General features: G+C 45.6%; 4 protein-coding genes and 1 non-coding gene across 6 annotated transcripts in view; 3 read left to right on the top strand and 2 right to left on the bottom strand.

Moving 5' to 3' along the window:
* LOC128303238 (uncharacterized) overlaps positions 1 to 22,088 on the top strand; it is a 62,346-nt gene extending 40,258 nt beyond the window's left edge. Inside the window, exons 3-15 of the mRNA XM_053040122.1 lie at positions 3,605 to 3,716; positions 3,814 to 3,911; positions 9,592 to 9,712; positions 9,832 to 9,897; positions 10,011 to 10,095; positions 11,167 to 11,252; positions 16,925 to 17,049; positions 17,124 to 17,341; positions 17,500 to 17,688; positions 19,153 to 19,346; positions 19,505 to 19,626; positions 19,711 to 20,643; positions 20,733 to 22,088. Of these exons, the coding sequence (XP_052896082.1) occupies positions 3,605 to 3,716; positions 3,814 to 3,911; positions 9,592 to 9,712; positions 9,832 to 9,897; positions 10,011 to 10,095; positions 11,167 to 11,252; positions 16,925 to 17,049; positions 17,124 to 17,341; positions 17,500 to 17,688; positions 19,153 to 19,346; positions 19,505 to 19,626; positions 19,711 to 20,643; positions 20,733 to 21,741 (3,358 nt within the window). The 3' untranslated portion in view covers positions 21,742 to 22,088. The remainder of the gene's footprint in view (positions 1 to 3,604; positions 3,717 to 3,813; positions 3,912 to 9,591; positions 9,713 to 9,831; positions 9,898 to 10,010; positions 10,096 to 11,166; positions 11,253 to 16,924; positions 17,050 to 17,123; positions 17,342 to 17,499; positions 17,689 to 19,152; positions 19,347 to 19,504; positions 19,627 to 19,710; positions 20,644 to 20,732) is intronic.
* On the top strand, positions 2,031 to 3,140 carry LOC128303252 (zinc carboxypeptidase-like). The gene is made up of 2 exons (XM_053040146.1): positions 2,031 to 2,146; positions 2,216 to 3,140. Exons 1-2 carry the CDS (start codon positions 2,031 to 2,033, stop codon positions 3,138 to 3,140), a joined length of 1,041 nt encoding a protein of 346 aa, XP_052896106.1.
* Positions 14,049 to 14,243, bottom strand: LOC128306101 (U2 spliceosomal RNA). Its single transcript, XR_008287529.1, has one exon. It is a non-coding gene; the product is annotated as a U2 spliceosomal RNA (small nuclear RNA).
* Positions 22,089 to 22,333: 245 nt separating the features above from the next.
* LOC128303260 (uncharacterized) lies at positions 22,334 to 24,074 on the bottom strand. 2 transcript variants are annotated; one of them, XM_053040154.1, is made up of 2 exons: positions 23,805 to 24,074; positions 22,334 to 22,824 (listed from the first exon to the last, which is right to left on the bottom strand). In XM_053040154.1, the coding sequence occupies exons 1-2, from the start codon at positions 23,822 to 23,824 to the stop codon at positions 22,428 to 22,430; spliced, it is 417 nt and encodes a 138-aa protein (XP_052896114.1). In that variant the 5' UTR covers positions 23,825 to 24,074; the 3' UTR covers positions 22,334 to 22,427. The 2 variants fall into 2 exon arrangements, with proteins under 2 accessions (XP_052896114.1, XP_052896115.1); XM_053040155.1 differs by lacking the exon at positions 23,805 to 24,074 and adding an exon at positions 22,887 to 22,950.
* On the top strand, positions 23,069 to 25,258 carry LOC128303249 (phosphatidylinositol glycan anchor biosynthesis class U protein). The gene is made up of 5 exons (XM_053040141.1): positions 23,069 to 23,421; positions 23,497 to 24,151; positions 24,371 to 24,642; positions 24,722 to 24,864; positions 24,932 to 25,258. The coding sequence occupies exons 1-5, from the start codon at positions 23,298 to 23,300 to the stop codon at positions 25,043 to 25,045; spliced, it is 1,308 nt and encodes a 435-aa protein (XP_052896101.1). The 5' UTR covers positions 23,069 to 23,297; the 3' UTR covers positions 25,046 to 25,258.
* Positions 25,259 to 25,415: the final 157 nt, after the last annotated feature.

Below are 25,415 nucleotides of genomic sequence, written 5' to 3'. Positions count from 1 at the left end.
AATGTCCATGTGAAGACATCTGATGCGCTGATAATCGTCTAGGACAAGACTTATCTTGACGCCTAGATATATTAATGACGTTAGGTTCCCACGTGTTCCTTCGTATCAGCAAAATGGTGTGTCTTCCCAATTTGGAAACATCCTCACCCGTAAAGAGAAACGCTTTGCTCACTCAAGCTGATTCCACCCTACTAGCGGCTAATTTACGGTTCGTATCCTTTTGCGCAACTTGTACGCTAAAGTGGAACAAAATGTTTAATCGGACTGCAAATTTGTGCCGACACCCGCATCAATGGCGTTTCACTAACTCAGACTTACCCACCCGGGGCACACCCGCGGGTCGGGACCTTAATCGGGCCCAAAATAATGTGTTAATCTTACGTGGGGTTACATTGGCCACTGCACACAAATTGAGTTCTTATTCATCTTTCCTTGTGCGAATGGTGAGGTCAGGTTCACTTTCGAACCACACGGCACGGTACCCTCTCCAACCAGGCTTGACCGCCCGCTCCGCCCAGGAATAAACGTGTCATAAGCTTACGACTTAACACCGAAAATTATTAACCATTACCCGAAAACGAAGCAATCAGAAATCACTCGTTTTGGCGGCCCAATCTCGATTGCGTAGTGCCTAAAATTTGCAGTTGGGGAAGTGTGTGCGTGTGGGCGTACAGATGATCGCAGGAAACTACGTCGCTGTGTCCTCGCCGCCGGTTAAGACCGTGGTGCGGATCCGCTTAATTAGCATCCGTCGTAATTGGGTTGTGTTTCTGCGCAAGTTTGACAGTGCGTATCTCCGCCAGGCACTGTAATTAAGCAAACGGGACTGTGGTCCAATTAGGTGCAGAAACTTATGATCGGACCGGAGCAAAACAGATCGTCTATGCGTATGCTACATGTGTCGTTGGCACGCATGTGATTCTTTTGCTCACTTCTTTTCGCCGTCTTTCAACTCTCGGTTGTGCGGCGAAGCGGAAAATATCGATCGGCAAGGAATGTGAACCGATTATTTCTTCCTCAAAGGGTGTCCCTGTGCGTGGTTGGATGTGATCGAATGTGTAAATGGCCAAACGAAGTAGGCCGCAGGCGCCTGTACCTGACTCGGAGCCATCAAGATACACCTGACGGTGGGAGCGGTGTCTAATTCACGCCGGTTCGCACAATTTCACGCTTCATTCCCATGGATTCGTACAGTTGTTTGTGTCCCTGCGGGAGGAATTTCACATTCCCTGGGGATGTTGGACAAACACGAATGTTGTTTGTAAACAAATGGAAGATTTTAATTGGATAACATTAAGGGAGAAGGTTTGCTAGTTTATCGCAGGAGTTGTATGCTGATGTTCATGCCAGCGGATAGCTTATACATATTCCCTGGGAGTATACGGACAAACAGGGCACCGAACGCCTGAAATTTGCCACGATCGGTCCAACACTACCGGGTGCGTAAACAAGGGCCATCGACTAATGTCACTCGATCGGCATTAAGGCATTAACATCTTTAACTCCTTGGCTTCCGACTTGCCAAAGTGCAATCATATCAAAGATTATACCAAAACATAAATACAATAAAAAAAATATTGTAAGATTTTATCTCAATCACTAACTATTTGGTGCTTAAATTGCATCCTAGCTCTGCGTCTGGGAGGCATGATCCAAACGGTATTTCAACACAGACCTGGAATGCTGTCCCATTTACATAAACACGTAAATTTGCAACACTGTTGCAAATGCGATCAGAAAATAAGTAATTAAATCATTTTCAATCAACTATTCGATAGTACTCTGTGTTTATTTTTTTTTCCTTGTTTGTCACATCCAACAACAACAGCTATTCAATTAGTAAACCAATTACTTGTATTGATTGTTTGTAGTCGAATGCAAGTAACTCAATTAACGCTACTCCAGTTGATTCGTTCCAAACACATTATTTGAAATCGCTTCACTGTACTTACGATATATAAACCCTGTTGTAGAACAGTCCTAACGCATGTAGTTTGCACAGGTTTGTGAAACATTTGTGCAGCTCAACCATGGTTCAGTGTATCAATTTGCGTACCATTTCTTCACTGATATCAGTGTTAACCTTACTGGCCACAATCATTTGTTTACCAGTGTTCGAAGCTAATGAGATCGATATTCCAATCGAGTAAGTTTGTCTGACTTCTGGATCGTAAGAGAATGTCAATTAATCTTCAACCGATCCTCAACTCAACAGGTGTTTGAATGAAACGAAATCGTCGACAGATTACAATATTTTCGATTTCTTCCTAACGTACGACGAAGCCTCACAATGGTTGACGGCACTGGCGACCGAAAATCCCGAAAAATGTCAACTACAGAGCCTAGGAGTATCAGTGGAGGGGCGAGAAATTAACGCCATCTCCATCTTCCAAGATAAACCGAAAAAGATAGTACTGATCGGTAACATGTATGCCCGACACTGGGTCGGTATGACCTCCGCCTTGTACATAATCCATGAACTGATTCGTAACGCGGCCAGCTACGCGAGCTCGACTGACTTTCATTGGATAATAGTACCGATGCCGAATCCCGATGGGTACCAGTACAGCAAGGAGCACAATCGCAAATGGTTGAAGAATCGTGCGCCCCAACCGGATGGAAACATTGGCGTTAGTATAGACAATAATTTTGACATTCAGTGGGGTAGTATGACTGCTCATTACAACCTAAAAACCACAGGGCAAGTTTACCGTGGACCGTCACCGTTTTCCGAACCAGAAACAAGAGCGATTAAAGATCTGTTGGAGAGCAATACAGACGCTCTATTGGTGCTCAACTTGCAATCGAACGGACGGCTCATCTGCACATCGTGGTCATATACGGAAGATCCGGTACCGGACATAGATCTGGTGCGTGCGGTTGCGTATGCCGGACAGAAAGCAATCCTTGAACAGTCGCAACAAGAGTTTGACGTGTCAATTGTATCCGACTACGGTCCATTTGAATACGGTTCCTGTCTGGATTACTGTACCAGCATCGGAATCAAGGTGTGTCTAATCTTGAAGCAACTCGATAACACGCACGAGATGATGACCGATCAAATCATACCGCTGGGCCAGGAAGCGTTCGCGTCCATTCTGGCGATGGCTATTGAATCCGATTGGCAACAATGGAATTAAAATGCAAACGGTTAATAGACGCTTCCGAAAAAGTATATTCTAAGAACCAATAAAGATTCATTGCAACTTTACCCAAGTTATTTTGTTTTCCATTAATTGAAAATAGATAGAAGATAGTAGTATGAATTTGCCTTTGGAGCTATTGCAGTGCAATTCTTCATACACTAAACCCATTTCAGTTTATCCAGTCCAAGAATTTTAGTGTCTCTGGAGGCTTAGGTCATTTTGGTAGCGAACTTACATGCTCGAGAGTGGAACGCTCAGTACCCAGGAGCTGTTCGATTACCGATAGATGATCATTCCGATAGCGAATCCGGACGGAAACAAATACACACATATTCCACCCTTGGGCTTACACTAGTGTACCAGCTGTTGATGCTGAGACAGCTAAAGCTCAGCTATATCTAATTTAGAATATTATTTACCATATTTGTTCCACTTTTTTCTTCTTTTCCTTCTTATAGCGATGAAAAACAAATCGACTTTGCTGAACAGCTGGAATCGGTAGCGTACGTGCTGTGCGGAGATGGAACGGTGACATATGATAAGTTCTGCCAAATATGGCATGCCAAAGGGGTAAGTAGCTTGACAGATTCCTAACAGTACTATTCTCTTGCTTAACCAACACTTCCCATCTAAAATAACTTTCTGTAAACTTCTTTTCTCGAACTAGATTCTTGATAAGCTCTACCGACTAATCGACGTTGATTCCACCAACCTCATATCGACCAATCAAATAATGGAGTTCATCTCGAACCTCACCAACTCACGGTAAGTGACGGTCACGTCAAACCCACGGTAATAGAAAACATTCCAAACGGCATTTCGATCGAATAATTATCTCTCCCGCACCGTGGAGGGCTCAAAAAAGGGCCCGCAAGTGCGCGAAACGTCACAAACATGGACGACCGACGCACACCGGCCAGTCGTGTTTGTGTCTGTATGTGCCGATGGATAATTAAATCCGTCACAACTATTCCGACACCTTCGCGCATATGAAAAGTGGATCTATTTCAATCACGACACCGTGATTAGTTTTTCCCAAATGAGGCACACGCGGGTAGTCTGCGGTGAATGTTGAACGGGAACAAGTCACACGACGGCTTGTCCGGTACCATCAACGTCGAGCGGGCTGCTGCGAGACGGTTTGGGTAAATAAACGATGTTTTGCTCACTTTCTTTCGGCAACCATTTACGGGCATTGGAATCAGGAAAAAGGTAGATCTTAATCGCACAGAGGTACTAGAGCCTCGTGGTAAGACCATCTTGGCGGCCTCTTCGTACAGTACGTTGTAAAAAGATAAGTTGAAGTCATGACCGCTCTATCCATCATCCGTTGAGGCACACAGGGCCGACTTTACAATGTGTTTTATTTTTTTCGTGAGGAAGTATTGCAGTTCGTCATGGCTTCTGGCGTGTTTGACACCTGCCCGTAACTCCAGACTGGGGCAAAAGATAGCAAATTCATCATCCAAATCATTTTGTAACGAGAACCTTTCCTACCTTAATCAGCAACCGTAATCGATTCTTTTTTGTACGCGTCTAGTGCCGCATATATCTAAGGCACCGATCAGGTTTGCAGTGGAAAGCGACGATCACGTACACAGGTAGTCTGGTGCTGCGCGATCGTGTTTGTTCGTTTGCGATAAGATCAACCGATCGATACCGGTCCATCGCATCCACCGGCGATTCACGGTAGATCTTTCGATTTGATGGACAGCAAAATTACGGTAGCACCGATCGTGCGGTGCACAAGTGAAGAGTGGTTTAGAGTACCAGCTATCACACTCGAGAAGAAACTTACCGAAGCGAGATGAAGTGTGCCCCATTACGCTGCAAAATCCCTCCAGGATCGGGAACCAATAGTGGTAGCGATGTTACACTGCATAAATTAAATACACACCGCAAACATCAGGCGCAACGCACTACTTGAACACGGTTCCGATCACCAAGTAGCGTTGACTGGTTCGTATATTCGTACGTGAAAAACATCTCTTCTTGCAGTAATGTACCGTTACGCACAATGCAAGCGAGAACCAATTAAAGTGACAGTAACGTGCCACTAGCACCACCTAACGCCAGACATCGAATCGGGTTTGATGGACTATTGATCACCGTCGTTGAACAAGAATGAAAGCCTTGATGCAACGTAAGACAAGATGCGAGGTGTTCAATCAGGTGTGCCATTTTTGGACACACTATAATCAAGGTGGTAAGCAACAAAGTCAATAGCAAGGGTTGACATTTGAAGAATGCTAAACATAAGGTAAAGCAATATTAAATATAGAATAAAATCCAATCCCAATGCCTGTTCGGAGACATTAAAAATTAATTAATCGGAGTCTTTACAAAGAAAAGTAATGCAGTTGCGATTTGTTTGAGATTTCCACTCAAATAATAAAGAATGTGGCTCATAATCCCATATTCGAATTTTGAAAGTTCAGCATATGTATTTTTGTTTCGAATCCATACTCCGGTTTCTGATCAAGACACTTCCAGATCCTCAAAGATCCTGGATTCCACTCAATTAATAAAAGTTGCGGTTCCCACTCTAAGATCCAAATCTCCAGAGTTTTGTAAACGAATTCTCGTTTCGTATACACACTCGGGATTCTAATCAAGACAAATTCAGATATTCAAGAATCCTACAGGGTCTTGACGGATCTAGACTCGGCATATAGACGATGGTTGATTAAAGAATTGGGATTGATCCCAAGGTTCGAATTCTAGAATCCGTTCCCAAAGATCCTATTCCCCTACGCTACAGCGATATTCTTTTCACCCATTCATGCGTCATTGTAGATACTACGGCAATGCTATTGAAAGGGTACGTGAAAACAGACGCAGTGCGAGCTCATTCAGATGCTTTCGACACGATCGTTTCAGCTGTTGCCTGAGCATTCACTAAGCCCGCATTGCCCACAATGCGCTAAAGCAACGCCTGCTTGCATACCACGGCCACGCGTACTCACCTGCGAGCCTGTGGGTATTGGACGCGGACTAGCGCAAATGGATACATTTTACCGATTGACAAATCGTAAATCATGCACCCGCGGTTCGCGAGTTGGTGTGCCCGCAACCAGCAGTGCAGGGTTCATAAATTATGTCGCGAAATGTAATAAAATAAATGGAATGGAAAACCAGATGAAGCACCGAGGGTCCCGAACAGCGTCGGGGCCCCATGATCGTAACGCGTACAGCTAATCAGCAGCTGATCGGTTACTGGCTGCCACGGTTTCGGTGGCTTCCCGTGGCCACCGATTGCTTCCTGCAACCGCCACCCCCGGGCGGGCATACATTTTTCCGCGCGCAAGAATTTCACGCACACAATCTTCTTCCGTTTGCCCGCGCTTGATAAATAGCTCGCGAGTGCATGATTTATCGATCGCCACGGTTGCGTGAATGTTAACAAGTATATTAGAAAAAATAAAAGGCTAGCTTAGCGTTTTCTTTTCGCGCTCTCCCATAATCGATCGATGACGCGGCTTAGAAAGGAAGCATCGGGAGCATCGAGCAATGCGCAAACAGGGAGAGAGGGGACCATAATTTACGAGCCGTGAAAACCGGACAGTTGAAATGGTTGCAGACAGATGGACAACACGGTGGCAAACGCAATGTGCAGGAATTAGACGACCGGTGCACAAACCTCGTCTACGTATGGGAAGATGTTTGTAGCGAAAGATGCAAACCCAGAAGCAATGCCTCGATGCCCCAACGCCAATGATTCATAAGCTTACCCACAGCCAAAGCTGAACCCCGTATAATGGGTCAGGTCGTAATTTCTGGTCAATGCGAAAAATAGCCTCAGACAGCAAGCTCATTCGCAACGAACTTCACCTTTGGGAAATGTGTTTGCTATGCGTGCATTCTTCGACCGGTGCTCACATCGTGCTGCATTCACATAAAAATGTTTATTGCTGTTTGCACCCGGAATCCTGCCTCGTGGGAATTGGATGGCTTCATGGAGATGCGTGATTATGGTGCATAATTAATATGTATTGACTTTATTCCGCCAGATGGAGCTACCGCATTTTGTACTCTGCGAGATCTTGGGGAACCCTCGGCCGAAGTACCTGATGTCACCATTTTTGGAAAGTGCATAAACGGGAGCAAAGTTCAGAGTTTCACTTTCTTTTTTATGTTGTCCTTAATTGAATGATCCCGAAATATATGCGACAGATAGCTTCGTCTACATGCCCAACTGAAGGGTTGCCGATAAAACTTCAAGAGTCGATCGTTTAGAAAACAAAACTTCCAGCCTCATGCTTGGAACCTACCAGCGAAACGCTCGCTCACACCCGAGAAATTCGTGACCAACTTTGACAAACTGCAAAACACTCCATCACACCGGCACAACAAACTCCCAATTGTTGCTTTGTTTGTACCTTTTGCAACAAACATGGCCCAAAAAAGAGCACCCAGGTCAAACGCGCTGAAGCGATGGTAGCATTGGGCGGCCACAGTGTGCTGCCGCTGAGGTAAACAGCTTTCCTTCATTTTTTCACTGCTACACGACACATGGCGCAAAGCGAATAGGCGGAGTGCCAAGTCACGAATCGCGGAAAGCGTTGCGATCATCATCATCATCACAATAAATACAAACATTGAACACCTTCACGTTCGCGGTCGCGTGGATCGTTATGGAGCGGAGGAGAGGGGGATAGATTAGATTTCGCGACGAATTTCTTCCTTGTGGCTTTTGAGGAACTAACATTTGGCACGAACTGGTGTCAATCGGGCTGGTTGATCGAGGACCGTATCGCGTGACCTGCGCCCTGTGCGAGGAATCCGTTTTGCGATAAATCGGTCAGCCCATGACGGCTGGTCTGTCTGGAACGCGTGGAGGAGACGGAGATCTTCGCAGTAGCAGATGGAATGATTTATTTCTCTCCATCTGCGTCGAGGATCCTTATTTGAACGTGCTGGTACCAAGTTGCTGGAGGGATAAGATGCAGCAAAAAAACAAACCAGCGCAACCGCGAATATTCGTGAAGTGCGCTCAGATGGGCTAATCAAGATTTATGGGGTATGTCGTCGGTATGAGCGTCGTGGTTACTGGACGAGGCACGTGATAGATGTCCGGCACGGTCTGTCCAGGTTGGAACGATGCTCACCACGGGGAATGCGCTGTGCGATTTGTCAACAGAAGACATCGGTAAACGATCGCTTTCCACTTCTTCAGAAGGTGTAACATCAATTTCTTGCAAATAAAGTCATATACTCGATCATTACACGTACATGAGCCATGTATCTTCTTTAAGTCACATAATTCTCCGACAAAATAAAGCTCCAAACTCACGTAAATAAGAGCTCTTTCACTAGCTTTGCCCACCTGCTTCCAACACACGTGTCCTTGGCCAACATGACTGTTACGATTTGGAGCTACCCGCTTCAGATGCGTGTAGGTTCCGTATCTGGCCGTCATTTGCCCCGAAGCCATCAATGGTACCCTTGCTTTGTTTTGAGGAAATTCCACCTGTCACCCCAATTCTCGGCAGTGTAATCTCGTTTCGGGCCCAAAGAAAGCCAATTAACCGGGTACGCGGGACCGCTCGCTTTTTGTGGCGTTTCTTTTGGAACTCCTCTGCAAACGAAATGAATCGCACCGCGATTTAAGTTTATCACATGTGCGCTTCTCAAGGTGATGCCATTCCCGCGAATGCTCACAGTGCGCGATCGATTATCTGAACAGTTCGGATGGTTTGCCATGTTTGGTACTGGAACTGAGCAAAGCTTAACACTTGCTCCACTTGCTCAATGGCCACTGCGAGACTCCAAGGCTTTCGGTCTTTCTCATTTCATGTTTTCCATTGGTTGATAAATGAAAACTTTGAATGGAACAAACAATAGACACTGTAGTGTAAATTGGTTCGCTCAAAAGGGGTTTAAGATGTAACCTATTCAAGTCAAACGTTGTCACGAGACAACAGATGTCAATTAATTATTGACGACATAATCAATATCGCTGTTATCGGTTGTAGTTTCATCGTACTAATTGTTTATGTTTAAAAGAAAAGATATTGAGCCTAAAAGTGGCTCTGTCTACGGTGGACATGATGGAACACTGAAAAAAACCCACTTCCGATCATAAGTGATCGAAAAAGTCACGAGTCACGAGGAATACCAAAATAGGGTCCCCTAACCTTTCTTCAATGGCAGGTAGGATGGAACCATTTTCCATCTTGGATAATGATGAATTGTTTTTGCTTGTCACAATACTTCTGGATCATTTGGGACCACATGACCGATCACGCGCACCACTGAAGAAGCTTTAGAGGTTTTAAGCTTAATTGATGCACTTTAACACACACTGTCGGTGTCATTAATTGCCGGTCTGGTTAATGCAGAGGCAAAGGTTACGCTTTGTCCCGCGAGGGGAGAGAACACGTAACTGTTGACACATGTTGGCGCACCAGAGTTTCACCAATGTTTCTTTTCACCCTTTCATCAGCCCAAGAACAGGCTTCGACAAATCATCACTGGAGCGGCTGGAGCAACTGTTCATTAAAACAGTCGGCAATGAGAAAGAGATCCGTCGGGAGGAGTTTAAGAAAATTGTTACCTCCAAAAACGTAAGTACCGGCTAGCTCACCGCAATCAAGCGCCAGCCATTCCGCTAGGAAATCTGAACTATCAATCCACCGAATTTGCCGTAACGCGAGCTACCATTTTCAATCTGCAATTCACACAGCCATTCTTCACCGAGCGTGTGTTCCAAATCTTCGACAAGGACAACTCCGGTTCCATCTCGCTGCAGGTAAGGTTTGTGATGATTGACCACGCTTCACAGTGACATTTCGGTTCCGAAACCGCTCATTTGCTGCTTTTAATTCATCCGATTTGGGTCGGCTCTTTTCTTCCCATCGACAGGAATTCATCGATGCCATCCACCAGTTTGCCGGACAGTCGCCAGAGGACAAAATTAAGTTCCTCTTCAAAGTGTATGATTTAGACGGTACGGGAAACACACATTCGGATTGATTTATTCCCCTCTAATTGGGGTATCAATAATTAATAGCACATCTGGGAGCTCTCCAGTCGGTCGCCGAAATTATGAGCATCGATTTAAACGATTGCCACAGGAAATGTGAAATGGTTGATTTCCTCGAGAAAAATGGTCTGTGTGGAAGTATGTGAGCTAAATTTTGAGCCTCCACCATGAATCCCTTCCAACCGTAATGTGCACCTTTGCCGGGGGCTTAAAATTGGTGCCACTTGCTTCTTTAGCGCCTTGCACAGACGAAAGCTTCCTGAGGCTTTTGTGCTCGATTGACCACGGACCTCACGACATCGGGGCCCTGACAGCTCACGTCATCGGTACAACCGTGTAACCGCACACGAGCTTCCGTGCGTACATCTATCATCGTATGAAACGACGCTCGCAGTGAGCATAATACACGACATTCGTGGAACAATCGAACTATTCGCTTGTGGTCGTCTACCAACTTGAGGCCGATTTCCATCCAAGCAGAATGTTTCACACGAGCTACTGTCAATCTTGTGTCAAATATTCATGCAATAATCCTCCATCTTCCATCAACCCGCGGTCCCCAAAAGCAGCTTAGAGCATGAATGAAAGCATTTGTCACGCTTTAGCTAAACGTTAAAGACACACACTGCTTGATGTGTGTGTCGACCACAGCACACCTTGGGATGTAAAGCTACGCGAAGAATTCAACCAGACGTCCAGAGCCAACGGCGCGCCGCCGAGTCGTGACAGAAACATGAGGATCACGTACGAACGCCATAGCATCGATAAGCATCTAATCGGTGGTCTCATTATCTGCTTTATGGCTACATTACTGGCGCACCACGCTGGCCAGAGACACAAATTAATGGTGACTTGATTCAAAGCCACAACCTGCAGCTTCTCCAGCGAGTCGTTTTCCCATCGTCATAATCCACCCAAAAGCAACAACTCCTTTACATCTAGTATATCTTTCTTTTCTCTTTCCCCTTTTCTCGATTTACATGTGGAAAACCGAACAAACAACTTCCCCGGGGCGGGAAAACAACACACCGCCAGGTGACGGACTGATTCAACACCGTGAGCTACAGCATGTGATGCGGGCGTGCATGGAGGAAAACGGCATGCGTTTCTCCGAGGATCAGGTTGGTACTACTTCTACGTACGCGTCGGCTTCTTCTTGCCCGCACGCTGGGAACTCTCACGGGCCAGGTTTATGTTTCGATTCACGTCTGCAAGAACAAGCTTAGAAGTAGCTCTCAAGCGCTCTGGAGCAATGTCCACCCGCCCTCAACATTGCTCCGACGGCCGGGTGTGCAATGTTTTGCGGAGAGCTATCGGAGCAGGTGAAGCCTCCGTGACCGGTAAGCCAACACGAGACGGACAGTAATTTATAGCGGTCGCAGCGAACATGTATCACATGGCAGGACTTCAAAATCAAATGCAACGGCCACAGCATCAAAGTCGCGCATGTTTATCAAGCAGGTTGGACATTCCACTGGTTTCCCTACCAACCCGTTTCACTTCAACTCGCCTCAGAACAGTACATTCATCATAAGCGACGGTTGTGGTCTTGAGAGATCCGGAGATATCTTGGTGCGCTTTTTTTTTGGCGTACATTTTCTTGGGTTGTTTGTGTCTCGTTTCACCCTCGTCACTTCATCCATCGGGAATACATGTTGTTTGCGTTTATCAATCTTCAAGCAAAAAGTGGGCGAATTGAAAAAGAAATACACACGGCGAGATGAATGCGCATTTCATTAAAATGTGGTCCGCATGCGACTTATTACTTTGTACGGTTTGGTACCGTGTTCCGATCGTGGACCAGTAGATTGCTGTCATATTTTTGCTTGGCGTGATATCTCTGTGGGCTTTGTATGTAAGTGTGTATGTGACAGTGTGTCTACAAAGTTAGACAAAAAAATACAGTTTAAATTGCAGTCATGCTTTGAAGAAAGTAAGATATAGAATAATATTTTAGAATAGAGTTTGGGTTTTTTAAACATAGATAACTAAAGTTGTGTTTAATTCATCTTTTGAGAAGAATTATTCATGAATGAATCTCTATCTTTAATTAAGAGTCATTCCAAACAGGAGTCAACTCAAAATAGATTCATTAAGAATAATTTATCAATCTTCCTTGAAGATTCCAGGATTCAGTTCGAAGATTCATTCAGATTCATGAATTAGAATCAGACTAACCCAACACTTGTTTGCCTATTCAGAACTTGAGATGGTTTGTTTAGATCTTTTAAAAAAATGTCTAAACACAATTTTAAACCCGGAAGTTTGTTATGATTAAAGTTCTGTTATTAAACAAACTTGGGGAATAATAAATTGAAATACTCTTCACTTGCTTCGTGACTTCCAGCGGACACACACTTTCTCTGATGAAGTAATTTACCCTAATGCCGCTTCCCGTGGGGACCATTCTCAATCGAGTTCCAATCTCTCCCGCTGAGCTTCTACTTAAGACGTATGGACAATTTGTTCCTTTCTTGTCCTCCCTCGTACGGAGAGCCCCACTTTAATGGTGCCCGTAAACGGTTTTTGCCTGTACCATATCACTCGAACCAATCTACCGCGCACTCCTCGTTGGCCCTTCGAATCGTGGCCACGCATAAATTATGCTTTCAATTTTTCAAACCTAATTAATTATCCCTTTTCCATTCCCGGGTGTCCCAGTGACCGTTCCACAGAGTTTGTACCAATGCTGTGGACGTTAGTGAAGCCCGGCTTAAACCGTACCCGGCCAGACAGACTGCCCAGTTGGGTGCCGTCGTATAGCAGGATGCTGTGTGTGGTGCTTTTCACCGATCGTACGATTTAATTGATCGATCTCAATTGTCGATCGATCTGGAACGATTGAACTCATTGGCTTCATTAGCATTTGATGATTATTTGAGTAATCTCGTGTGTGCCAGGTGAATATTAATTCACACAACCTGCTAAATTAGATACAATTATCAGAGTCGCGTTTGAGTCCCCGTCGCCCATAAGCCACACATCTTCGCCAGACGGAACATTGTCGGAAAGAAGTGATCCCTCTAACAGGAACGTTTCTCGTTTAGACACGAGTTTCTTCAAACCATTCGGAACGGAAGTGTGTATACTGACGGGCAATGATAAATTATTTATTTTTCTTCATTACCGTACTTAATCTAATTTCCACGGGTAGCAGCATATTTTTTATGTTCGCCTGTTTTTCTTACTCCACAAAATTACTGCTTCTCGTTGCATTAAAACATACGAGCAGACGTTTTACTTCATCCTGCAGAACACCAATCGGTTTCGCGGACGCGGATAGTAGCATCCGTGGCTGACTTACTTCACCCCATTCATTCCATTCGAGTTCGTTCAGATTGTTTACTATTCGATGCCTCGCATGTAGCGTGGCAAGCCCTCAGGGCTATCACCAACAGAAGGAGAAAAAATAACCACAAAAAAAAATCGTCGCCGGGAACCAGTTCCAACCGCTGCCGGCAAAGAGAAGAACTTGCTTCTGCTATTGTGGCTTTTTAATTAAATTATAAAGCTAGATAAAAAGCTTCGGTTTCTTTTATTTTCCGATTTGTAATGACAAAACAAAAAAAAATGAAACAGCACTCGTGCTGAAGGCAAACTGTGGAACAGCGGTTCCCGGGCCACAAGCTGTCAAACTATTAACGGACGATATCCGGTGCAAATGTAGTCACGTGACGTTTTTGTCTTGAACGGCTTCTCGTGTGAAGTGTCCTTACGTTGTGAGAAGGATTTTGTGTGGCTTGATTGAAGTAGTAACTTGGAAGGTATCGCCTTGAACTTTCAAAGTGCGGGTGCTAAGGAATTCAGTGAACAAACATGTGTTTCATGTTTATATTTGCCACTGGCACTGATCTCAATAATGATGGAAAAATCCAATGATCTGAAGAATTTTCCTACTTCAACAGTTTTGTTATGATTGAATGTGGGCCAGTCCCGGCGGTACTGCAATACCGGGCCAACCCGTGGAGGCAGTGGAGCAAGCTCCGTAACTGGCCTCCGTCTTCCAAAAATCAGTTTAACATTTGTTGTCTTCCAATGGAAGAGCTATCAGATGTTAAGCTGATAAGAACAGATACTACACTTTGATCTTAGCCTTTAGGCCGAGAAGCGATACCGGTGGAATCATTTTTCCAGGCCTATATCCTGCACGACGCTCTGCTGCTATAGCGATGTTTAACGCACATTCGTCCGCATGATTTCCTTCAAAACACGGTATAGAAAGGGATAAAAGTGTGCAGCATCCGTTCGCGGAGAATCCTCATCCACAGGTAGCGTACACGCACTTTCATCTTTCCAGGTATAGGTTTTTACAGTGCGGTGCAATATTTATGCAGCACCAAGCGTCGACGAGTTTTGTTTTACAATATTTGTGTTCACGCAAAATAACATCGCAGGCAGGATGGGGAGTGTCAGGGGCACTCAAAAACAGTTATTATAAATACGGGTGCTACGAAATAAATCACCCTCTATTTTCTACGCTACATTCGGTAAATATTACGAAATAAAAAAATCCGTAATCCACAATTCCGTACATGGTGCCGTGACCAAATGCTCCACACTTCGGCGGATTGTGGGAAGCAGCGGTGAAGACGGCCAAGCGACATCTATACCGATATCTAGCCAGCACCAGGCTGCCCTACGAAGGCTATACCACCATCCTTCAGCAAATAGCAATGAACTCCCGACCCTTGTTGCCCACGTCAGACGACCCGAACGATTTGGCAGTACTTACCCCAACGCATTTCCTCATCGGTACATCCATGCATGCGATTCTTACTCTCGATGAACTCCAAAGGTGGCAACTGATGGTCCAACGTTTCTGGAACCATTGCACAACGGAGTATCTGCAGGAATTGCAGAAAGACAACATGAGGCATCACCGAACCAATGACATACTACCTGGCCGATTAGTCATCCTGATGGATGAATCCTTACCAACAATCACATGGCCCTCACACGCATCATCGACATCCGGGCAAGCACCAACTCACACGAGTAGTGAAAATAGAAACTGTCAAGGGGATTATCACACGTAAACTCACTAAATCACAAAAATCACCCGCAAATCACTAGAATTTGCTTTCCACCACTAGCCGCGAACAACACGTGCTAACAACTAGTTTGTTTTGTTATGACATTCTGTCATGGTGGGGGGGGGGGATGGTATGTTCACCCAAGTAACACCGCAGGCAGGAAGTTGACAGTTGACGATCGGTTTCGTTAAGTTTCGTGAACGCCAACAACAGAACGTGCACTGCCAGTGCACTCAAAAACAGTTCTAAATACGGGTGCAACAAAATAAATCACCCGCTTTCTTCTACGCTACATCAAGTCCGATAAGAATTACGAAAGTCCGGTAAGTATTATTTGTTTTACAAATGTGCTGCTTCAGTTTCAATGAACTTCCACCGAAACATTCATGGATTAGGGTCTTTCGTAAAAAAAAACAACTACAAATAGCTTATACGCATTTATACGTTTTAATTCCCTAAGCATACAATTTTCCCAAAGCAAAAATAACAATCGTAAACGTAAAAGTTTCTTCAATCTGTATGAACTAGTAAAGATGACTTTAATAAAAGTTGTGCATAAAATAAATCATTCGCATTCGTTCCTATCCCCCGTGCCGAAACTACATCTCATCGGTGGTTGAGCTGCACCGTCCAGTAGTAGTTTCGGTTCGGCATGATTAATGATTTTCTCTTAATACACTGTCAGACCATTTTTGGGGTTGTCTCTCGACGTACATTGCGAGTCACACACACAAAAACCCCCGTCTCCCTCCGGGCCCGTTACTCAAACCACCCGGAGTCAGTGAATACGCACCATCACCTGTTGAAGCGCAGGTTAATTCGGTTAGCAGTGAGCCCGACCGAGAGGAGAGTTCAATTTGCCATCCCCTCTTCCGGATGAGTGTGCAGAAAAGCAAAAAAAAAAGGTTTGCAGATTTTTTCAGCACCAGCACCAAACATTTCGAACCCGAATCCCCGTCCAATCCGTCATTCCGGTCAGTTATCGACGAATGAGAAATGGTTTGGTAATTCGCACCTAGCTGCAAACTGCTATGACAAACACACGCACACGCCTGGTGCGCACAAACCAGAAAACGGCGGGTCCTGCCCCGGACGTGGTTGTGTGTTGACGCGGCGAACGGTCGCGGACAATCGCGCTCTAATTTGTTTCATAATTTTGTAATGGAATAAATTATCATTAAAAGTACTATTGCTAACAAATCGCAACTGCCAGGCAGTAAATGCTGCCGGTGGTTCGGAATGTTGGTGCGGGTCAGGTTCAGTAACGGGTGGAAACCGGTCATCAAACTGTCCGGATGTCTGGTACTCTGGATGGTGGCTGCCAGAGGAAAGCCATTAGTCAGCGTTGAAGATTAATTTACGCTGTGAATCTGTGCGCGTGCATGTGAGGGTCCCGGGTATAAGACTCATTAGCAGCTAGAAAAGAGCCGCAGATGGGTGATGAAGGGTTACGCATCTTTCCCAGTTCTGACATTCACAGTGGCAGCCGGTGTAACTTGAAGGGAGCATTCGCCTCCGGTAGGAGGAACCTGTCCGTGTACACGTTGTGTTCTACCACACCTTCGAATCAATGGTGAAGTCGTCAGTGGCACCTCCAAATAGCTCCCCAGTTCCAACAGTTGGATGTGGATCTTCATAAATTACCTTTAATTATTGCTAATTATTTTGCTCATCATTTTGATCGTGAAGCGGCGAGAGTTCCCCGGGACACATGTTTGCCATAAGTGACATTAATGCCAGGTAAATGCTCTTTCCCGCAGATCGAGGATCTTACCATGGCCATGTTTGAGGATGCGGACAAGTTTAATCGTGGTGCCATTACGTACGAGGCGCTCAAAAATCAGCTCGAAAAGCATGGCGGTTTGCTGGAGAATCTGAGCATCAGGTGATCTATTCAGCTTGTGGAGTTTCATGCAGTATCCTTAAAGCTAATTCTCGCGCACTTTTGACCGTGTACAGCATCGATCGATGGTTGGTGCCACTGCCACAGGACGACACGAAGAAGAAGCGCAAGAAAAAACCCTTGCCCCATCAGCTGACGGCGCCGTACATCAAGAACAACTACGTGTATCTGTCGTTCCTGACGATCTTTACGCTGATCAACGTGGGACTGTTTATATCGCGTGCCATTCAGTATCGAGACAGTAACGGATTCGTCATAATGGCACGAGCCTGCGGTAAGTGGTCGAGAAGTTTCCCCTATTGAGTAATGAGTTAATCTTATCAGAACATTACTTCGCCTGATCGCTATCCACAACAAGTCTTACACAGCTCTGCACTTAAAGGATTAAGCATTTACTGTATCCGACTGCTTCGACCTATCTTCACGTTTCAGGGCAATGTCTCAACTTCAACTGTGCCTTCATACTGGTGCTGATGTTGCGCCAGTGTATCACTTTTCTGAGGACGCGCGGCTTTACGGCCTTTCTGCCGCTCGATCAGCACATCTATCTGCATAAACTGACCGGCGTTCTGGTGGCCATCTTTAGCCTTGTCCACACCATCATGCACCTGTTTAACTTCAGTAAGTAACACGCCACGGCACAGTGGCCGACCTGTCCGTAACGAAACGCCGGACACTTCTACCAGACGACCGTCCAGACGAGAAACCATTCGACGCACGCAACAATTCGACCGTGAAGAGGAATGGCAGGGGAAAGAGTTCCATTCCCATTCCTTGCATCGCAATTTCGCGATGATGTTATTTTGTTTCTTTATTGCCCTTACCATTAGGTTTTTGTTCCTTCAGGGCGGAATCGTAATCACGGCTTTATGGCTTTATTTTACGCAAACGCACAACCAAGTGCCCCAAACCTCGCCAAGTCACACCAAGCGTCCAAATCGCTCATTTCCTTCCATCGGGAGGAAGTCATAAAATGCGCCACCAGTGCCAAATGTCCCTCGCATATCTGAGCGGGTATGACGGTGAGGATGGAAGAGACTTGAATGCACTTTTATATGCACACGCTCCGCACCGATTGTGGTGGGATAAATTTTAAAACGAAAGCTGAGGGAAAAAAGCGATCAAGCGATATCATAAATTATACTTTTATAACTCAATTTAGTGAGTTCGGGGAGATTTTTATGAATGGGGTTTTTTTGTCGTTTCTTCTTTAGGAGAAGTCGTTTTTTGGTCGTTTCTTTTATTCATTTATTTGCAAAACAGTAATTGTTTACGCTTGCATATCTTATGTTGTTTTGTTTAATTAAAGTTTATACTATTTGTACATTTGTAGATTGTGTTTTCTATCTCTTACTATAATGAATAACTTTAAACTTCGGTTTGTAGATAGAATCCAACACCTTAAATAACATTTGTACATACGTTAAGCCCTATACTTCATCTGGTAGATATTACGGCATGCTACTCTTTTAAAAGCCCCTCTGTTCAATATCCTGTTTTCACTTATCGCGCTACATTGTAGGCTATGCATTTAATCTCCCAACCACCGACATAATCTTATCTTGGCCTGAAAGCGTTTTTCCTTATCACAAAGCAGCTCCGGTTAAAAACCGGCACCGAAGCCTGTTCACCTGTCGGTAATCGATGAAATATCAGCCACCGACATCCTCGATCAGGTAGCACCTGAATGGGACGGACTGTAATTGCCTGTACTGTAAGCCGCCGCCGATCGAACGACTCCGGACGACGTTGAGTGTGTGGTAGAATTGATCTCGTTAAAAATTAATTTACCAGCACTAACTCGGTGACCGCAAAACCGTTCAGTATACTGCACCGCTTACATTGTATCGTCCGACGCTGTATTGATCCGACGATCACTCAGTCGACCATTACTAATACGAAAAAAAAGAAGCGATTCAACCGACCACCGGCACTTGTAACACAGCGCATTAACCCTAATCCCTAATCTTTCTTCTTCTGTATTTATCTTTCCATTCCGATCAAACTACTATCGCAAACCACAACCGCACAATCCTTCCGTCCCCATTGCTCCCTGGCTCCTTCGTATGGCCTATGTACATATAGCCACGATCGTCGTGAACGATCCGGTACTCAACGCCAACAACTACACCACGGCCGAGTGGCTGTTTACGGCCCGGCCCGGTCTGTTCGGATCGATCAAAGGCTGTGCCAATCCGACCGGTATCGTCCTGGTGCTGATCCTGCTAATCATGTTCATCTGCTCGCAGCCGTTCGTGCGACGTGGTGGCAGCTTCGAAGTATATTAAACACCAAGCATCCATTAGTTCCTTAGCGTTGTTAGAATTTGCTAGAATGAGATAGTCCTAGTTGTGATCTTGTTGCAATAGTGCACCTGATTCTGATATTTAATCTTTTGTAATTCTTCCTTCCTTACTGACTGTTGTAACTTCCGTAGGTGTTCTATTGGACGCATCTGCTGTATGTGCCGTTCTGGATATTGGTGTTATTCCATGGGCCCAACTTTTGGAAGTGGTTCATTGTACCCGGTCTCATCTATCTGATCGAACGCACAATAAGGTAGGTCGCAGTGGAGATGTCTCAGTTTGACCTCTGGTGATTACCCTGCTACTTGCCTAACGACTTCCAACACCGTTCCCAAAGATTAGTCTGGATGCGCACCGAACACGGCAAGACGTACATCTCGTCCGGACTGCTGCTCCCGTCCAAGGTGACACATCTCGTGATCAAACGTCCGCTACACTTTTGCTTCCGGCCTGGGGACTACGTTTTCGTCAACATTCCCGCGATCGCCCAGTACGAGTGGCACCCATTCACGCTGAGCAGCGCACCGGAACAGGAGGACTACATCTGGCTGCATATTCGGGGTGTTGGCGAATGGACCAACCGGCTGCACAACTTCTTCGAGCGAGAGCAGGAACGCTTACACAATGGCGAAATACCGGCACTGGTGGCCGGAAGTTCTGGTGCGGCATCGGTACCGGCGGTGGCTGCTGTCGCCACCGGCGGTTCAGTTGATGTGGTGCAGGAAAAGCTAAAACCCACACCAACCGGAACAATACACAAAAGTTCTAGCTTTGAATCGGCGCTCAACAAAGCGAAAGCTGTGCCTGGTGGAGCTATACCTCGTACGGGTGATGCATCCACTCCGGCTAGTATTATGAAGCAGAGACATCCGCCGGGAACTTCGAAGCTTGCGATGGAAGGCTATAGTGCACCATCTCCAATCACAACGTCCACCGGCCAACCCAAATTCGAACGGCAAATGTCGGAGAATCGAGCTCTGAAGAAGATACAGGCGACGCTACAGCGGACCTTTTCTAGGCGCGATCAGCTTATCCCACGATCGAGTGGAGTTGGCGGAGTTGCTGGAATATCGAATGAAGGATTCGCCGGTGATGGAGTCGATGGTGGTCCGGACGGGGCGGCAGGATCCGACATGAAAGATGCGAAGCGTAAGGTCACACCGGAACAAAGCCTGCATAAACTGATCTTCCAGCAGAAGGTCCCACTGGAGAAGTCTCTCTCAATGCCGGACATGCAGAACAAGTTCAAAAAGCGGGAGCGTATGATGGTGTAAGTAATGCAAATGTTCGAATTCTACCTTTTTCAGCATATTTGACACTTTCACTTTTCACTAACACGCATCATTTTTCACTAACTAGACTTCGGGAGTACATGCGCTCGGAATCGGAGCGCTCGTTCGATGAAGTTCAAATCCGCAAGGCACGACTCCAATCGCTCGGATTGGCTTATCTGAGTCCACAGAATAAATCGCTTGCGCAGAGCTTCCGCTATATGCGTAACAAACCCACGATCATCGCCTTTAAGACTCCAAGCCTGGAGAACTGTGAACCGCGCGACTCAACCAATTCGATCGTCGTTTCGCCCGGTGTCTTCACGCAAAAGGATGCGGAAGAAGGTCGCACAGCAGGAGCTGTATCAACGACGGGCACAGCCGTGGTTGCGGTTGGGTCAGCATCATCGCAAGATGCAATCGTTACAGCCGGTGCAGCATCCGGAAACCGACCGGTCAACTATCCCGTTGGTAAACCGCTAGAAATCTACATTGACGGACCGTATGGTGCACCCTCGAGTCATATCTTCCAAGCGCAGCATGCCGTGCTGATTGCGACCGGTATCGGTGTAACACCGTTCGCCTCGATCCTGCAATCCATCATGCACCGTTACTGGAAGGCCCGACACTGCTGTCCGCGGTGTTCGTACGAATGGTCGAGCGAGATTCCACCGACGATCATGAACCTGCGCAAGGTGGACTTCTTCTGGATCAACCGTGATCAGCGTTCGTTCGAGTGGTTCGTCAATTTACTGTCCCAGCTCGAGATCGAACAGGCGGAACTCGGTGGCGCAATGGAACGGTTCCTCGAGATGCACATGTACATTACCAGTGCGTTGCAAAAGACGGACATGAAGGCGGTCGGTTTGCAGCTCGCCCTGGATCTGCTACACGAGAAAGAGAAGCGTGATCTGATCACCGGGCTAAAAACGCGCACTAACGCCGGTCGACCCAACTGGGACAAAGTGTTCAAACAAATTCAGGACCAGAAAAAGGGTAAAGTGACGGTGTTCTACTGTGGACCGCCACAGCTTGCCAAAACCCTGCGCTACAAGTGCGACCAGTTTGGCTTCCAGTTCCGCAAGGAAGTGTTCTGAATTGTTATCTGTTTAATCGTACACCTTTCATCGTTACTATCGGCGCATGTGTTTTCTTTTTGATGCGCATATTATTTAATTTATCGTTTTATTTAATGTATTCTTTCCGTCGAGCGTTCGTTCGCGACGGACAATAAGTTCATTAATGCTCGTAAAGAGTCATAATTTATTCATGTGACGCGCCTAATGGCTTAGTCGTTCTGCAAAAACTAAAAACCTTTTTTAGTCATGTAAATGTGCACAATTTACGAACAACACTGCCAACATTCTAGGTTCGTCAAAAACACACCCAGCTATATTTATTGTACTAGCATAGAGAATCAATAAAGCCACAAGGCATGAACGGAGCTAATGGGATTAATGGGATTTCTTAAGGCTGTCGAAGTAAAATCCGAACCAGCTGCAATGGTCGACAAAAGAAATGGGAAAACATTTTGAATGAGTTTCGGCACCGAACAACAGATGGCACTAGCAGTCAATTACAAGCTTTGTTTCGTTGTGCAATTAACCCACCTCAGAATAATGTGTACATGAGTAATTAAACGATTAAAATGAAGTTACTTACCTGGTTTCGAATATTTTCGGGATACAAACGTGTTTCCTTATTGTATGAAGGATTTATTACACTACAATATGCATCAGCATAAGCACCTTCCAAGCAGCAACCCCGAACAAGGATCTTATCCCTAATTCTGTGCCGATGTAGGATACTTTTTCAGCACCTTGTTTAATTGCTTATAGTTGAGGTCCTTTCCTGCCACTAGCATACCCTTGCTGGATGTTTCCTTTTTGTCCATTTTCTTATCCAGGAACACCTTGTAGCAGCGCTGGAAGGTACCCACCTCTTTAGCGCACAAACTTTCATTGAAATCGTGCGTTTTCAGACAGGAAAAGAGCACTGCCATCTCTTGCAGGCATGCCACATCGCTTGTTTTATCTGTTTTACCGCTCACATGGTTTTTGAGGCGAAGTGGCAGCACCTCCTGAAATGGTACGTCCGTCTCGTTCTGTGGCTTGCGAGATCGTAACAATGCACTAGCCATACGCATTTTGCGGCTGTGAAAGTTGTACGATATCGATGATCTGAAAGGGATTGAAAAGAGTATTAAAATTAGGACGTTCCAAAGGTTTTACGTGCTAAAAACCTGGTAAGTAAAGCGAGCAATACTCGGCACGCGCCGTGCCGGACGAAATGTAAACAAACACCGTGTTAGATAATTTGACAGCATGCCAGCATGTCGTCAAGTGAGGAAACAAACGTGGCTTGATAAACGGTTGTCACATGCTTACGCGAACTGTCAACTTAACAAAAGCGAAACATCAACAACACCAACAGCGTAGATAAACAAATTCTTCATTCGCCCTTTTTATCGATGAAGACCGGGATTTAAAACAACGAACGCGAAAGTGAATAAAAATGTGGTAGTGTGGTGGATAAGGAAAGTGTGTTACAAATCACAAGTCTAAACGTTTATGTGAAGCAACACATCTACTAATAATTGACGTGCTGCCAAAACGTTGGGCCTGTGGCCGCGCAAGATATCAGCGTATCCAGAATGAAGCTGGCGATAAGCATAGGAGTGGCCGCAGCAGTGCGCTTTCTGTTGATGAATTCGCGCTACTCGCAAGGGATACAGAACCGGGTGGAAGTATCTACTCCGATAAATGCATGGAAACGAGGTAAGCGGTTTCCATTCTCCCTTAAACATTAAACACCGGCCTTTCGTTTGACTGACTCGCTCATTCACTCCACAGTCGAGGAAGGCGCATATCTGTATGCGAACGGAATCAATCCATACGATGGGGACGTGTATCATAAAAATCCAATTATTCTGCACGCTTCCCGCTGGCTGTTAGATAATGTCCCAAGTGCCATACCGTCCCTGTTCATCCTGCTGGACGTTCTGACAGGGATATTGTTGCTGCTAGCGGCACGAGTATTTATACGCGATATGTACGAAAAACAACGAAACGAAATGGATACGTACGCGAAGGACACAGATGAGCTCCATCTTGTCGAGGCGGATCTGCACACGGTTCCGATGTCCGTCGGGTTTGCTTACCTGTTCAATCCGTACACCATTCTAAACTGTGTCGGCCAGACGACGACCGTGTGGAGTAACTTCCTGCTGGCCGCTTTTCTGTACGGGCTATCGCGTCGTCAACGGCTGGTCAGCTTCCTGGCGCTGGCACTCGAAACGCAGATTAATCTGTATCCATTTGTGTTACTCGCACCGGGCGCACTGCACATTGCCAATCACCAAACCGGGACAGGCAGCAGTGGGAGCAGATTTCGCAGCATAACGGCCAGCTGCCTCTTATTTGCAAGCTTATTTATAGGAGTTAATTACTTCGGCAACTTTCTGATGGGTGGAGACTGGAGTTTCCTAGACGCCACGTATGGCTTCATGTAAGTGCTCGAAAGCCTTTTCTGCAAAATCTGCGTGTGATTTGTAGTGTTGTGCATAATGAATCTTTTGTGAAGTGTCATTTATATGAATCTTAAGCATTAAAGCATTCACAAATCGACTCTCGGGTCTGAATCCTCATGCAAAGATTCATGCAATTAAATCGGATTCACCAAACACGAATTTGCTAATAGACACACTTTCTTTCATCCCATGTATAGCATCAACTGCCGCAGCTTACAACCAAATATTGGGCTGTTCTGGTACTTCTTCACGGAAATGTTCGATCACTTCCGGACGCTGTTCCTGTACTCGTTCCAAATCAATGCCACATTGCTGTACCTGTTTCCGCTCACGTTCAAGCTACACAAGGAACCGATCATGCTGGCAACGATGCTGATCGGGCTGGCGGCCGTTTTTCGCTCCTATCCGTGCGTGGGCGATGTTAGCTTCTACCTTGCCCTCATTCCGCTGTGGAAATCGATTTCCATGTGTGAGTCACAAACTCTTGCTGCGATATTGTGCGAGAGAAAAGTTCGAACTCAACGTGTACTTTTTACGTTATTTTTCAGTCATGAAGAACAATTTCATCGTCGGTGCAACGATGCTGGTGACGAGTGTGCTCGCCCCAACCGTGTGGCACCTGTGGATATACAACAATTCAGCAAACGCCAACTTTTACTTCGGTGTGACGCTAATTTTCTGCACAGCCCAGGTAATTATGGTATTCTTTTCAATTTTGCAGACGATTTGTTGCATAATTCAATTCGTTCTCTTTGCAGATTTTCCTTATAACGGATCTCTTCTTTGGGTATATCAAGCGAGAGTTCTGCCTAAAGCACGGCATCCGCGTGTTGGTAGATGGAAAGGAGGCCCGAATTACGTTGGAGTATTAAAACAAATAAAAGGCTGATGAGATGTTACCATCCCCGGTAACTGTGGCGGCAATGCAGCTGTAAAAGAAAGCATAGAACAAAAACAAATAAATGATTTAAATAACAAATGTTCGAACATCACACACATCCGCTCCTCTCTTTGTTGGTCTCTCTTTCACATATGCAAGTCTTACCAACCAAACGCAGTTTTTTTGATCACAAATCTTGTTTATTGAGTCCAATAAAAAAGCATTTGCATTTTGCACAATTTTATCATTTTTTTGTCGTCCCTTCTTCGATATTGTTCTCTTGTGTTTTTTTCTTACTTCATTTGTTTTGTTCTCTCCTCGATCCACTGTCATTCTCCGCGATCCCACAATCCCGTATCCGT

The sequence above is a fragment of the Anopheles moucheti genome, chromosome 3 (assembly GCF_943734755.1).
Source record: "Anopheles moucheti chromosome 3, idAnoMoucSN_F20_07, whole genome shotgun sequence".
In the NCBI taxonomy this organism is placed as follows: Eukaryota; Metazoa; Arthropoda; class Insecta; order Diptera; family Culicidae; genus Anopheles; species Anopheles moucheti.
The sequence above is the reverse complement of the archived record's forward strand: the minus strand, read 5'-3'. Positions and strand labels throughout refer to the sequence as shown.

Coding starts and splice junctions, on each gene's coding strand:
- LOC128303252 (XM_053040146.1), top strand. CDS start 2,031: ATGGTTCAGTGTATCAATTTGCGTACCATTTCTTCACTGATATCAGTG. Junction 2,147..2,215: donor GAGATCGATATTCCAATCGA/GTAAGTTTGTCT, acceptor TCAACTCAACAG/GTGTTTGAATGAAACGAAAT.
- LOC128303249 (XM_053040141.1), top strand. CDS start 23,298: ATGAAGCTGGCGATAAGCATAGGAGTGGCCGCAGCAGTGCGCTTTCTG. Junction 24,152..24,370: donor GACGCCACGTATGGCTTCAT/GTAAGTGCTCGA, acceptor TCCCATGTATAG/CATCAACTGCCGCAGCTTAC. Junction 24,643..24,721: donor GTGGAAATCGATTTCCATGT/GTGAGTCACAAA, acceptor GTTATTTTTCAG/TCATGAAGAACAATTTCATC.
- LOC128303260 (XM_053040154.1), bottom strand. CDS start 23,824: ATGGTGTACGGATTGAACAG. Junction 22,825..23,804: donor ATGGTGTACGGATTGAACAG/GTAAGCAAACCC, acceptor AATCCCTTTCAG/ATCATCGATATCGTACAACT.